Source organism: Haematobia irritans, chromosome 1 (genome assembly GCF_050003625.1).
Source record: "Haematobia irritans isolate KBUSLIRL chromosome 1, ASM5000362v1, whole genome shotgun sequence".
Classification (NCBI taxonomy): Eukaryota; Metazoa; Arthropoda; class Insecta; order Diptera; family Muscidae; genus Haematobia; species Haematobia irritans.
In genome coordinates this window covers 44,781,506-44,796,408 of record NC_134397.1, presented here as the reverse complement: position 1 = coordinate 44,796,408, position 14,903 = coordinate 44,781,506, and the positions used below count along the sequence as shown (strand labels likewise).

The 14,903-nt window shown below is 33.0% G+C and overlaps 1 protein-coding gene across 1 annotated transcript in view; it reads left to right on the top strand.

Annotated features, from left to right (window-relative positions):
* The window catches only part of Jhbp1 (Juvenile hormone binding protein 1), a 29,406-nt gene that overhangs the window by 13,167 nt on the left and 1,336 nt on the right, over positions 1 to 14,903 (top strand). Inside the window, exons 3-4 of the mRNA XM_075290162.1 lie at positions 8,909 to 9,173; positions 9,245 to 9,394. Of these exons, the coding sequence (XP_075146277.1) occupies positions 8,909 to 9,173; positions 9,245 to 9,394 (415 nt within the window). The remainder of the gene's footprint in view (positions 1 to 8,908; positions 9,174 to 9,244; positions 9,395 to 14,903) is intronic.

Genomic DNA, 14,903 nt, shown 5'->3' with positions numbered 1-14,903 from the left:
GAATCTTTTTTTTTGGTGTGTGAGAAAATCTATTCTGAAATCAAACAATATCAAAGATTGTAAAATTGAACTATTTAATTTAATTTATTTAAATTCAAATCAAATATATGTCCCAAGATTTTAGTATAACAAATCAGGTATCAATAAAAAATTCCAAAAGGTCACCACCATAACAATGGAATAAAATCAAAATCACGTGAAGCTGACAAGCCTATGAAACGGCATATAAAGGGTGATTCTTTTGAGGTTAGGATTTTCATGCATTAGTATTTGACAGATCACGTGGGATTTCAGACATGGTGTCAAAGAGAAAGATGCTCAGTATGCTTTGACATTTCATCATGAATAGACTTACTAACGAGCCACAACGTCGAATTTTCAGTGAATGGGCCCTAGAAAAGTTGGCAGAAAATCCGCTTTTTTATCGACAAATTTTGTTCAGCGATGAGGCTCATTTCTGGTTGAATGGCTACGTAAATAAGCAAAATTGCCGCATTTGGAGTGAAGAGCAACCAGAAGCCGTTCAAGAACTGCCCATGCATCCCGAAAAATGCACTGTTTGGTGTGGTTTGTACGCTGGTGGAATCATTGGACCGTATTTTTTCAAAGATGCTGTTGGACGCAACGTTACGGTGAATGGCGATCGCTATCGTTCGATGCTAACAAACTTTTTGTTGCCAAAAATGGAAGAACTGAACTTGGTTGACATGTGGTTTCAACAAGATGGCGCTACATGCCACACAGCTCGCGATTCTATGGCCATTTTGAGGGAAAACTTCGGAGAACAATTCATCTCATGAAATGGACCGGTAAGTTGGCCACCAAGATCATGCGATTTGACGCCTTTAGACTATTTTTTGTGGGGCTACGTCAAGTCTAAAGTCTACAGAAATAAGCCAGCAACTATTCCAGCTTTGGAAGACAACATTTCCGAAGAAATTCGGGCTATTCCGGCCGAAATGCTCGAAAAAGTTGCCCAAAATTGGACTTTCCGAATGGACCACCTAAGACGCAGCCGCGGTCAACATTTAAATGAAATTATCTTCAAAAAGTAAATGTCATGGACCAATCTAACGTTTCAAATAAAGAACCGATGAGATTTTGCAAATTTTATGCGTTTTTTTTTTAAAAAAAGTTATCAAGCTCTTAACAAATCACCCTTTATATCACAATGAATCTGGGTGGCATTGCCGTTATAATATGCTTGGCCATTTTGTAATTTCAAACTAAGTTTAAAAACAATAGAGGAAACAAAACAACACACGACTTCATTAAAACTAATCGATATATTTGCGGTTTGTAAAAATCCCCCACAATTTTTAATTGATTAATGATTATTTATGAATGCAAACATATCGTACAGTCAACAAACAAAAAGGTCAATCGGCTGTTAGACAGATTTGAAAATTCTTATGAATCTAATGGACCAAGAACTATTGAGCTCTTAATTACTGTCATATTTATGGCTTCTTATTCTTAAAAGAAGATTGATGCTTAGATTAGTTTATAGAAATGAAGAGTGAATGAAATGTTGGAACCAGAAACCTGTTTTTACAAACTTGACTTTGAAACTTTTATTTCAAAATTTGGTTGAATATTAATGGCTTCAATATTAATTCAAATTTGCAATAAAGATTTGTATGACATAGAAGAGACCAGAAAGAAATTTTTGCTGATCAAATTGGGAAGTTGACCCACAGACCTTAATCTAAAGATTTCGGTATGGGATCCGAACCTAAGTGAATGTTTCTTTATATTAAAGATATTTTGGGGGCATTTTAAGTTACTATATACTTAAAACTAGGATGAAAATATATCATCTAATTGCGACACATATTAATAAAACGATTTGATTAAAACATGATTTTTATCCTTAGGTTAGGTATAGTGGCAGCCCGATATTTCAGGCTTAGACTATTCAGTCCATTGTGGTACCACAGTGGTGAACTTCTCTCTTATCACTGAGTGCTGCCCGATACTGTGTTAAGCTCAATGAAAAGGGCCCTGTTGAAATCACACTAACTTCCGAACGCCATCGACTTGAAACTTGGCACAAGTAGTTGTTATTGATGTAGGTCGGATGGTATTGCAAATGGGCCATATCGGTCCACTTTTACATATAGCCCCCATATAAACGGACCCCAAATTTGGCTTGCGATTGCTCTAAGAGAAGCAAATTTCATCCGATCCGGCTGAAATTTGGTACATGGCGTTAGTATATGGTCTCTAACAACCATGCAAATATTGGTCCACATCGGTCCATAATTATATATAGCCCCCATATAAACCGATCCCCGATTTGGCTTGCGGAGCCTCTAAGAGAAGCAAATTTCATCCGCTCCGGCTGAAATTTGGAATATGGTGTTAGTATATGGTCTCTAATGACCATGCAAAATTTGGTCCACATCGGTCCATAATTATATATAGTCCCCATATAAACCGATCCCCCGGTTTGGCTTGCGGAGCCTTTAAGAGAAGCAAATTTCATCCGCTCCGGCTAAAATTTGGAATATGGTGTTAGTATATGGTCTCTAATGACCATGCAAAAATTGGTCCACATCGGTCCATAATTATATATAGCCCCCATATAAAGCGATCAGCAGATTTGGCTTGCGGAGGCTCAAAGAGACACAAATTCCATCCGATCCGGCTGAAATTTGGTGCATGATGTTGGTATATGGTCTCTAACAACCATGCAAAAATTGGTCTAAATCGGTCAATAATTATATATAGCCCCCATATAAACCGATCCCCAGATTTGGCTTGCGGAGCCTCTAAGAGAAGCAAATTTCATCCGATCCGGTTGAAATTTGTTACATTGTGATCAGGGTTGGCCTGTCACAAACTGTGACTTTTGCGACATACGTTTGCGACGGTATAATACGTATGTCGCAAAAGTCGTAAACCTACTGTAGAAAACCAAATTTTGAATAGAAGAAATCTTGAACATTTTTTAATTTAGTTTGACGGCATTTGCTGTGAGTTTCTGCAGAAATTTGTGAAAGTTTTCCCATGGTCAAGCCTATTTTCTTAGGTGGTATCGAAATTCCCGTTACTGAGTGTGTAAAATACCTTGGAGTTATATTGGACAGGAGACTGAACTTAAAGCTAAGAAAGGACGAGAAAATCTACGGTTACCCTGTACTCGTGCAAAAGGCAATAGTGAAAATGTGGGGACTAAAACCGAAAATTGTGAACATTCCTAAGAATTGAAACTTCTTCGCACCTACCATCGTCTTGGATATCATCGAATTCGCTGCCTAGCCGACGCGACTAAAGTATTTTCAGTTTGCGACTTTTGTTACTTTTTCTACATTTACGACGCGTATGTGACGTTTACGACGTTTACAACTTTGCGACAGTCGCAAACCTAAAAAAGTTTGATACAGACCATCTCTGATTGTGATAGTATATGGCCCCTAACAACCATGCCATATGGTCCATATCGGTTCGTAATTGTATATAGCCCCCTTATAAAGCCACCCCCAAATTTCAATTCGGCTCTCTAATTGCCGCTCAAAACTTCATATCCGTGTGTAATTATTTATACACTTCCCTATATACCATATACCCTGTCAAGAACTGAATTATACACGTATTTAATCTGTTTTTTTTTTTTTTTTTGTCTAATATATACCACGTATGGCAAATTTACAATTTAGAGGAGGATGGTAAGAAGTTTTAAGATGACAAGGCCATCGGCAAGTATTACCACAACCCAAGTAATTCGATTGTGGATGACAGTCTTTAGTAGAAGTTACTACTCAATCCATGGTGGAGGGTACATAAGATTCGGCCTGGCCGAACTGAAGGCCAGGCCGAATTTTTAAACTTTATTAATACATTTATTGAACCTGTTAGTTAATTTTCTAATTCACCCATTATATTAATTGGAACATTATTTAATTTGTATCAAAATTTTAATAGAATCAATTAATTTTCTAAATTAAATATGAAACATGTTCGATCACTTGTTGATATGCCTCTATAACAAAATAGCTTAAAACAGAAATGACGTGTTCCAGACTCACTAAACTTTCCTCCATTGTGATTCTTGTGAATAACATCACATATTTGCTCATATTCAAATAATACTCTTGTAATTAAAATATCAAAATTTTCCTCATAGTGTAACCTTTAATTGTTAACTTTGCACTATGGATACTACTATCAAAAATCATTGAAAGTTTTCAAATTTCCATTTTGTTTTCTCGCACATGTTTTGTTTACAATAATCCTTGATTGGTGTTGTATAATCCGACCACATTTTCATATCTTTCTTAAGATACCATCTTTTCGCTTCACTATATTTTTCCAACCACACTTCAACTTACTTCCAGAAAGTTTTGTTGCTTCCTTTTTTAGTTTTTCTCATACTATACCAGTTTTAGTTGCAACAGTCATGGCTACGATAAGCGTAATTGTGGAAATTGTAAAATCGATGATTTTTACAATGGAAACAATACTACTGACTTCATGACTCAATAACTTAATGACTGAGTTCAACAGCATGGGAAAACAAAACTGTCTGCCTGCAATGGGAAGTTTTGTAATCGATTACATGTTAAATTTCCAGAAAATACAATTAAACTATATGCAATTTAAAAATAATAAAAAAACGAATAGTTTGGATTGAATTTAAGATTGACTTAGAAAGACATTGATGTGCTGTAATAATATGTAGAATATAATGAACCTTAGCGAAAAATGTAAAGCTTAAATCGGGGCTGTAACCGTTTTATTTCACACTGAAAAATCAAACGAGGTTTCCTTTACGAAAAAATATAAGTATATACAAAATATTAATTGGAGTTTATTTGATCTGAATGAAAATCCTATACAATGAAGGTGAATTTCTTGGATTCAAAGATGTTGATCCTCCATTAAAGATTTTGGTATTTATACCGAGCCTTAATTTTTTTCAAGGAAAATATTATTAAGTTTCTTTTATTTAAAATTTTTATACCAATACTTTTAACAGTGCATTTAGATAATTTAGTTCATTGTCGTAAAACTATAACCTAAACATAAAAAAAACAAAAAGAATAAATGTTCCAATTGTTAAAAGCTAACCATACATAGAAATTGTCATAGTTAGCTGCTATGTTTATGGCAAGACCAAAAGTTATTTAACCAGAGAGAATGAAAACACAAGAGGACGAAAATTTCTCTTCTACAAAAACAGCAAATGTCAACCGTATAGATGTCGCACAATGACAGTAGCTTTGGTATTACCGACGTTGCGGTCGAAGCGTTGCTTTGATAAATTGTTTATAAAGGCATTGGCAGTTATAATTTCAAATTGTCTGCCAAAAAATTTAATGGAATGAAAACGTTTATTTTTATGTTAGCCTGATATCAACGCAGGCTGGTTTTTCGTCCAAATCAATTACTTTACATTAATTACAATTTAAAATGCGAGATAATTGGACATGAAGAAGAAAACATTTATAAAAAAGAACATTTGTTACTACAAAATAGGTTTTAAATCCTATTTTCTTTACGTTTCGTAAAGTCGGCAGAGAACTTAACTGGGGTGACACCGACGCAAACTGTATGATATTTGAGAGAAGCGCCGACAAAAACTGCATGATATTAGAGAAATTTTCCTCATGACTGCCACCTACTGACGCAGTTTCGCTTCACAGTTTCGTCCTCTTGTCTTTTTATTCTCTGATTTAATAATAATTTAAAGGGGTGTCACATAGTGGTCACATGTGGTTCTTGGAATCTCTTATGCCAATTGTGTACTGTACTGAAATGTTCACCTCTACACTAAAAAAAAAAAAATATTGTCGTGAGGTCAAAGATTTCATGTCTTTCAAATACGAATGCAACTTTTGCTTAGCATAGAAGACGCATTTCTCTAATAGAAAGTTTTTTTCCTTGTCCAAAAGTCGATAAACTTTTCAATGAAGTCGTATTGTCCTTATAATTAAGTGATTTCTTTTAAAAATGGGTATCATAACATGAAAGAAAAAAATGTTTGGACTAAGGTAAACTTGACTTTAATAATTCAAAAAAAATCTTTAAATTTTATGAAATTGTTCTTAGATTTGTTGTCTTTTTGCATCTTGACTACAAAGCAAACAATCGTTCAAATATAGGACATGTTTTTAAAAACTTTATTTTAAAGAAGTTTTTTACTTGAAACTGAAATAGCATAATTTCTACTGGAAGTCGAATCTTAATTTGGAAATTAAAGTTGTCGTTAACTCGTTTTTAAATGACTTTGAGAGCATATGAAGAAAAAAAGCTGAGAAAGCGAAACATTAAAATTTGATTCCTAGAAGCAAGTACAAAAAAACCAAATTTAAAAGAGAATTGTGTCTTAAAAGTATGCTTACTTGCATTCTCCGCTTCTTTGGCTCGGAATCAATACCGATTTTTTAAAGTAAAAACAGAATCTTTGGAACCGGACATGCTTTTTTTCAGTGTAGGGTATGGACCAAGTTTTGCATGACTAGCAGAAAATATACATATACTGTAGGATCTTTATGTAAATACTATTTTCGGAAAATAAACGAGCCAAGAAAATTATTTTACAATTTATGAACGATAGTGAAAAAAATAAAAATGCATTCTACTACTAACATAACTATAAATAAACGGTGGTTTTATTTAAGAATCCTTGTAATAGTGACATCACGTATAAAATATCAACCGCATAGAATGACATTTCCTCTCCCGGAGGTTCAGGAAGTAAAATCTGGAGATCGGTTTATATGGGGCCACTTTTTTAATTATGGACTGATATAGACCAATTTTTCCATGATAGTTAAAGGCCATTTTTAATATCACATACCAAATTTCAACTAGATCGGATGAAAATTACATTACCTAGAGGCTCCGTAATCCGTATATGAGGATCTGTATAAATGGGGTTATATAATTATGGTCCATATCGGACCAATTTTTGCACGGTTGTTAGAGGTCATTATGTCAAATTTCAACCGGATCGGATGAAAATTGCTCCTCAGCAAGTCAAATCTGGGGGTTGATTTATATCGACAACACCTAAAAATGGTCCGATATGACCCATTTGTAATATCATCCGACCTACATCAATAACAACTACTTATGCCAAGTTTCGAGTCGATAGATTGTTTCGTTAGGTACGGACGGACGGACATCGCTAGATCGACCACCCAGAATATATACATTTTATGGGGTGTGCGACTAATACTTCTATAGGCTACAAACCGAATGACAAAGTTAATATACCCTCCATCCTATGGTGGATGGTATAAAAACAACAAACCATAAATGATAAATGATTTAATACAATGAGAAATTGAAAATGGCAAGTGAATTTGTGGTTTTAGCAATTAATGGATATGACATAACAAAATTAAAATAATAGGAAAAATTTTTACTACATTCATGCAAATGGACCAACATTGTCTAAATTCATTTTTGGAGAGACCATCGAACCTTCTTTAGGAATTAGAAATCGTTTGGACCAATTTCGGTAGGACTTCGTTTCCTTTAGTATTATGAAGAATTTTCTTATAGATTATGCAGAATTTTTTTCAATATACATTTTAGAAAATCATTCATTACTTATGATTTCTATTGTTGTTTCTGAATCCTGTATAAAGTTTAATTAGAAACCTACAAATGGAATTCCCAGCGTGTATCTCCTAACATATTGTACCGACCGAAAGAGACATTCCAGTACGTTACAAACTGAATATCAATCCAATATCATCTATCTTATGATGCAGAGTATGAAAATAATAGCCATGCATTGCATAACATATAAACTAATCAAAAAACTACTCGCCATTTCTTTCATTTTAACTTTAAGTTTTTAAAATTTCCAAGCAAGACAATAAAACTTCTATCAAGTTTATGCCATGCGCTAGAACAGAGAATAATGTTTTGTAATTATATGGTCACAATAAAAACCACCAGAAAATAATGGCGTTCTTGGTGGCTGCAATATGAGTTCGCTTAACTTATTATTGTTATTAACACAAATTTGCTAACGAAATTGATACAAAAAAAAAAAAAACACAATACTAAAAGTTTAAAGCCCTGCTTCAAGGTGTTCTTAGCAAGGTATCAATTTTCGAGAACAAAATATTAATGACCTTGAGCTCCATACAGAAATATGACATAAGTTAGTACAAATGGACAGAATTGTATTTTATTACACTGAGCCAAAAAAGCAGAGAAATGAAGTAAGATCACTTTTAAGACATAATTCTCTTTTAAATTTCAGTTTTGCTTACTTGATACAAGGACATAAATTTTCATTTATTCGTTTTATCAGCTTTTTTTCGTATGTTGTCTAAGAATATATTTGTACCAATAATTGTTGAAATGTTTGAACTGTTTCAGCCACCTACCTTCCTCATTTCAATGCATCAGGACTAATTTATATGTTACCCATTTTTAGTGAATCTGTGTTAAAAAAATTCTTGTATTTTTCGAAATGAAAAGGGTAATGCACGAGAACCTGCACGCAGAGAAGGAATATGATCACCTCAAACATGTTTCAAGGGCAAAATGTTATTTTTGTATGGTGACCATGTAACATGTTTAACACTAAAATGTTATTTTCTCGTCAAATATAACCTGTTTGCCGAAATCAGATACATGATTTCCGAGAAAATAACATGGTTGCGAAAACCATGTTACATGGTCACTATCCAAAAATAACATTTTGCTCTTAAAACATGTTTGAGGTGATCATATTCCTTCTCTGCGTGTGGCATTATGTATGAGTATGATAAAATATTCGGAAGACTTTAGATGTAATATGACGTTAAGGGCTTCATAAAAAGGGGGTTAATATTTCTTTGCAAATGAATTGAATAATACCTTAAAGAATTTCTATTGTCAAATAATAATCTTGGTCTAATTTTTAATGTTTATAACAATTTCCCTTTTACCTTTTCAGGTGCCTTCCATCGAACCATTCAAAATGGATGAATTAGCCCTACAATTGACCGATGGACCTCAAGGCTATAAAATCACACTGAAGAGTATTGAAGTTTTTGGAGCCAGTAACTTTGATGTAAAATCAATGAAATTGAGTGAAAATGGAGAACCCTTCAAGGCACAAATCGTTATGCCCAAACTAAAAATCGAAGCAAAATATACCAGTTCTGGTGTTCTATTGATTATTCCAGCCTCGGGAGGTGGTGATTTCCATGCTGTATTTGGTAAGGGATCTTTTTTTTTAAATCGAAAAAAAACACAAAATATTCTTATATTTTTTATATTAAATTTGCAGAGGGATGTAAAGCTGATCTAACCGGTAAAGTATCAGCTCGGGACCGTAATGGTGTCACCTATTTGCATGTAGATGCTTTGGGTATTGTCTTGGATATGGAAAAGGCCAGTATGAAGATCTCCAATGCTTTCCAGAATAATCCAATTTTATGTAAGTTTATTTGGATAGACAAATGTTATTACTAATTTATAGTAAATTTCCAAAAAGAGTTTAGTCAATCGCACTCTCCGTAAAAGTCTAAATTTTCGAGAAATTAATAGAAATACTTTTAATAATTATTAATTTGAAGTGATTTGAAATTAGTCCTACTCAGTGTTACCGTTGTATAACTATAATGACATACACGAGATATACACATGGTGTCTTTGGCAATATAGCTCAGGATCGGTCCCAGAGCTGATGTAGCCATGCCCGTCTGTCCAGGTCGCAGTTTTATTCGAATTAATTTCCAATTTGGCAAAATCAATAGGTTTTTCAGAATAGAAAAACCTATTGATTTTGGAAGAAATCGGTTCAGATTTAAATATATTTCCCATAATAACTTTCGCCCGATATCCAGAAGGCTCCAGAAGCCAGAGTTTTACACTGATTTACTTGAAATTTTATACAAGGAGTACAATTACTAGTATAACAGGTTGGCTGATAAGTCCCCGGTCTGACACATAGATGGCGTCGCTAGTATTAAATGCATATTATTTTTATATAGTACCAACCTTCAAATGATTCATGTCAAAATTTGACGTCCGTAAGTCAATTAGTTTGTGAGATAGAGCGTCTTTTGTGAAGCAACTTTTGTTATTGTGAAAAAAATGGAAAAAAAAGTAATTTCGTGTTAGTCGAGTGTGCTAAATTTGATTCAAATAGGTTCAGATTTAGATATAGATCCCATAAATCTCATTTTTCCGAATTGGGCAAATTACACCCATTTTTCGCCACTGCTAATGTAAAAATGGATCAAAATCGAAGTATGGCAAGAATAAACAAGTATATACGGCCGTAAGTTCGGCCAGGCAGAATCTTATGTACCCTCCACCATGGATTGCGTTGAAACTTCTAGTAAAGACTGTCATCCACAATCGAATTACTTGAGTTGCGGTAACACTTGCCGCTGGCAAAGTATTTTAAAACTTCTTAACACCGTCTTTTAAATTGTAAGTTAGTCCATACGGGGTATATATTAAACAAAAAAGGCCGATTAAATACGTATATAATTCAGTTTGACAAAATTTTCTATAGAAATAAAATTTTGACAAAATTTTCTATAGAAATAAAATTTTGTCAAAATTTTCTATAGAAATAAAATGTTGACAAATTTTTCTATAGAAATACAATTTAGACAAAATTATCTATAGATATACAATTTTGACAAAAATTTGGTACATTGCGCTAGTATATGGCCGCTAACAGCCATGCAAAAGTTTGTCTATACCGGTCTATAGTTATATATAGCCGATCGCCAATCACACAAAAATTGGTCCATGTCGCCAAAAATAATCTACCAAAAATGTATATATTTTTATATAGAAAATTTTGTAAAAAATTTATTTCTATAGAAAATTTTGTCAAAATTTTATTTTAGATTATTTTTGGCGACATGGACCAATTTTTGTGTGATTGGCGATCGGCTATATATAACTATAGACCGGTATAGACCAACTTTCGTATGGCTGTTAGCGGCCATATACTAGCGCAATGTACCAAATTTCAACCGAATGGGATAAATTTTGCTCCTCCAAGAGGTTCCGGAGGTCAAATCTGGGGATCGATTTATATGAGGGCTAGATATAATTATGGACCGATATGGACCAATTTTTGCATGGTTGTTAGAGACCATATGCTAACACCACGTACCAACTTTCAACCGGATTGGATCCGGAGGTCAAATCTGGGGATCGGTTTATATGGGGCTATATATAATTACGGACCGATGTGGACCAATTTTTGCATGATTGTTAGAGACCATACACTAACACTGCGTTAGAAATTTCAACCGGATCGGATGAATTTTGCTCCTCCAAGAGACTCCGGAAGTCATATCTGGGAATCGGTTTAAAAGGGGGGCTATATATAATTATGGACCGATATGGACCAATTTTTGTATGGTTGTTAGAGAACATATACTAGCACCACGTACCAAATTTCAACCGGATCGGATGAATTTTGCTCCTCCAAGAGACTCCGGAAGCCATATCTGGGAATCGGTTTATATGGGGGCTATATATAATTATGGACCGATATGGACCAATTTTTGTATGGTTGATAGAGAACATATACTAGCACCACGTACCAAATTTCAACCGGATCGGATGAATTTTGCTCCTCCAAGAGGCTCCGCAAGCCAAATCTAGGGGTCGGTTTATATGGTGGCTATACGTAAAAGTGGCCCTTTGTAATACCATCTGACCTACATCAATAACAACTACTTATGTCAAGTCGATAGATTGTTTCGTTCGGAAGTTTTCGTGATTCCAACAGACGGACGGACGGACATATATATATATATATATATATATATATATATATATATATATATATATATATATATATATATATATATATATATATATATATATATATATATATATATATATATATATATATATATATATATATATATATATATATATATATATATATATATATATATATATATATATATATATATATATATATATATATATATATATATATATATATATATATATATATATATATATATATATATATATATATATATATGTATACAGAGGCTCCGCAAGCCAAATATAGGGGTCGGTTTATATGGTGGCTATACGTAAAAGTGGCCCTTTCTAATACCATCTGACCTACATCAATAACAACTACTTATGTCAAGTCGATAGATTGTTTCGTTCGGAAGTTTTCGTGATTCCAACAGACGGACGGACGGACGGACGGACATATATATATATATATATATATATATATATATATATATATATATATATATATATATATATATATATATATATATATATATATATATATATATATATATATATATATATATATATATATATATATATATATATATATATATATATATATATATATATATATATATATATATATATATATATATATATATATATATATATATATATATATATATATATATATATATATATGTATATGTATATATATATATATATATATATATATATATATATATATATATATCAAATTTATATATTAATTTCCAATTAATTAATTAATTTCCAATTTGGCAAAATCAATAGGTTTTTCAGAATAGAAAAACCTATTGATTTTGGAAGAAATCGGTTCAGATTTAAATATATTTCCCATAATAACTTTCGCCCGATATCCAGAAGGCTCCAGAAGCCAGAGTTTTACACTGATTTACTTGAAATTTTATACAAGGAGTACAATTACTAGTATAACAGGTTGGCTGATAAGTCCCCGGTCTGACACATAGATGGCGTCGCTAGTATTAAATGCATATTATTTTTATATAGTACCAACCTTCAAATGATTCATGTCAAAATTTGACGTCCGTAAGTCAATTAGTTTGTGAGATAGAGCGTCTTTTGTGAAGCAACTTTTGTTATTGTGAAAAAAATGGAAAAAAAAAGTAATTTCGTGTTAGTCGAGTGTGCTAAATTTGATTCAAATAGGTTCAGATTTAGATATAGATCCCATAAATCTCATTTTTCCGAATTGGGCAAATTACACCCATTTTTCGCCACTGCTAATGTAAAAATGGATCAAAATCGAAGTATGGCAAGAATAAACAAGTATATACGGCCGTAAGTTCGGCCAGGCAGAATCTTATGTACCCTCCACCATGGATTGCGTTGAAACTTCTAGTAAAGACTGTCATCCACAATCGAATTACTTGAGTTGCGGTAACACTTGCCGCTGGCAAAGTATTTTAAAACTTCTTAACACCGTCTTTTAAATTGTAAGTTAGTCCATACGGGGTATATATTAAACAAAAAAGGCCGATTAAATACGTATATAATTCAGTTTGACAAAATTTTCTATAGAAATAAAATTTTGACAAAATTTTCTATAGAAATAAAATTTTGTCAAAATTTTCTATAGAAATAAAATGTTGACAAATTTTTCTATAGAAATACAATTTAGACAAAATTATCTATAGATATACAATTTTGACAAAAATTTGGTACATTGCGCTAGTATATGGCCGCTAACAGCCATGCAAAAGTTTGTCTATACCGGTCTATAGTTATATATAGCCGATCGCCAATCACACAAAAATTGGTCCATGTCGCCAAAAATAATCTACCAAAAATGTATATATTTTTATATAGAAAATTTGTAAAAAATTTATTTCTATAGAAAATTTTGTCAAAATTTTATTTTAGATTATTTTTGGCGACATGGACCAATTTTTGTGTGATTGGCGATCGGCTATATATAACTATAGACCGGTATAGACCAACTTTCGTATGGCTGTTAGCGGCCATATACTAGCGCAATGTACCAAATTTCAACCGAATGGGATAAATTTTGCTCCTCCAAGAGGTTCCGGAGGTCAAATCTGGGGATCGATTTATATGAGGGCTAGATATAATTATGGACCGATATGGACCAATTTTTGCATGGTTGTTAGAGACCATATGCTAACACCACGTACCAACTTTCAACCGGATTGGATCCGGAGGTCAAATCTGGGGATCGGTTTATATGGGGCTATATATAATTACGGACCGATGTGGACCAATTTTTGCATGATTGTTAGAGACCATACACTAACACTGCGTTAGAAATTTCAACCGGATCGGATGAATTTTGCTCCTCCAAGAGACTCCGGAAGTCATATCTGGGAATCGGTTTAAAAGGGGGGCTATATATAATTATGGACCGATATGGACCAATTTTTGTATGGTTGTTAGAGAACATATACTAGCACCACGTACCAAATTTCAACCGGATCGGATGAATTTTGCTCCTCCAAGAGACTCCGGAAGCCATATCTGGGAATCGGTTTATATGGGGGCTATATATAATTATGGACCGATATGGACCAATTTTTGTATGGTTGATAGAGAACATATACTAGCACCACGTACCAAATTTCAACCGGATCGGATGAATTTTGCTCCTCCAAGAGGCTCCGCAAGCCAAATCTAGGGGTCGGTTTATATGGTGGCTATACGTAAAAGTGGCCCTTTGTAATACCATCTGACCTACATCAATAACAACTACTTATGTCAAGTCGATAGATTGTTTCGTTCGGAAGTTTTCGTGATTCCAACAGACGGACGGACGGACGGACATATATATATATATATATATATATATATATATATATATATATATATATATATATATATATATATATATATATATATATATATATATATAATATATATATATATTATATATATATATTATATATATATAATATATATATATATATATATATATATATATATATATATATATATATATATATATTATATATATATATATATATATTACAGAGGCTCCGCAAGGCAAATATAGGGGTCGGTTTATATGGTGGCTATACGTAAAAGTGGCCCTTTGTAATACCATCTGACCTACATCAATAACAACTACTTATGTCAAGTCGATAGATTGTTTCGTTCGGAAGTTTTCGTGATTCCAACAGACGGACGGACGGACGGACATA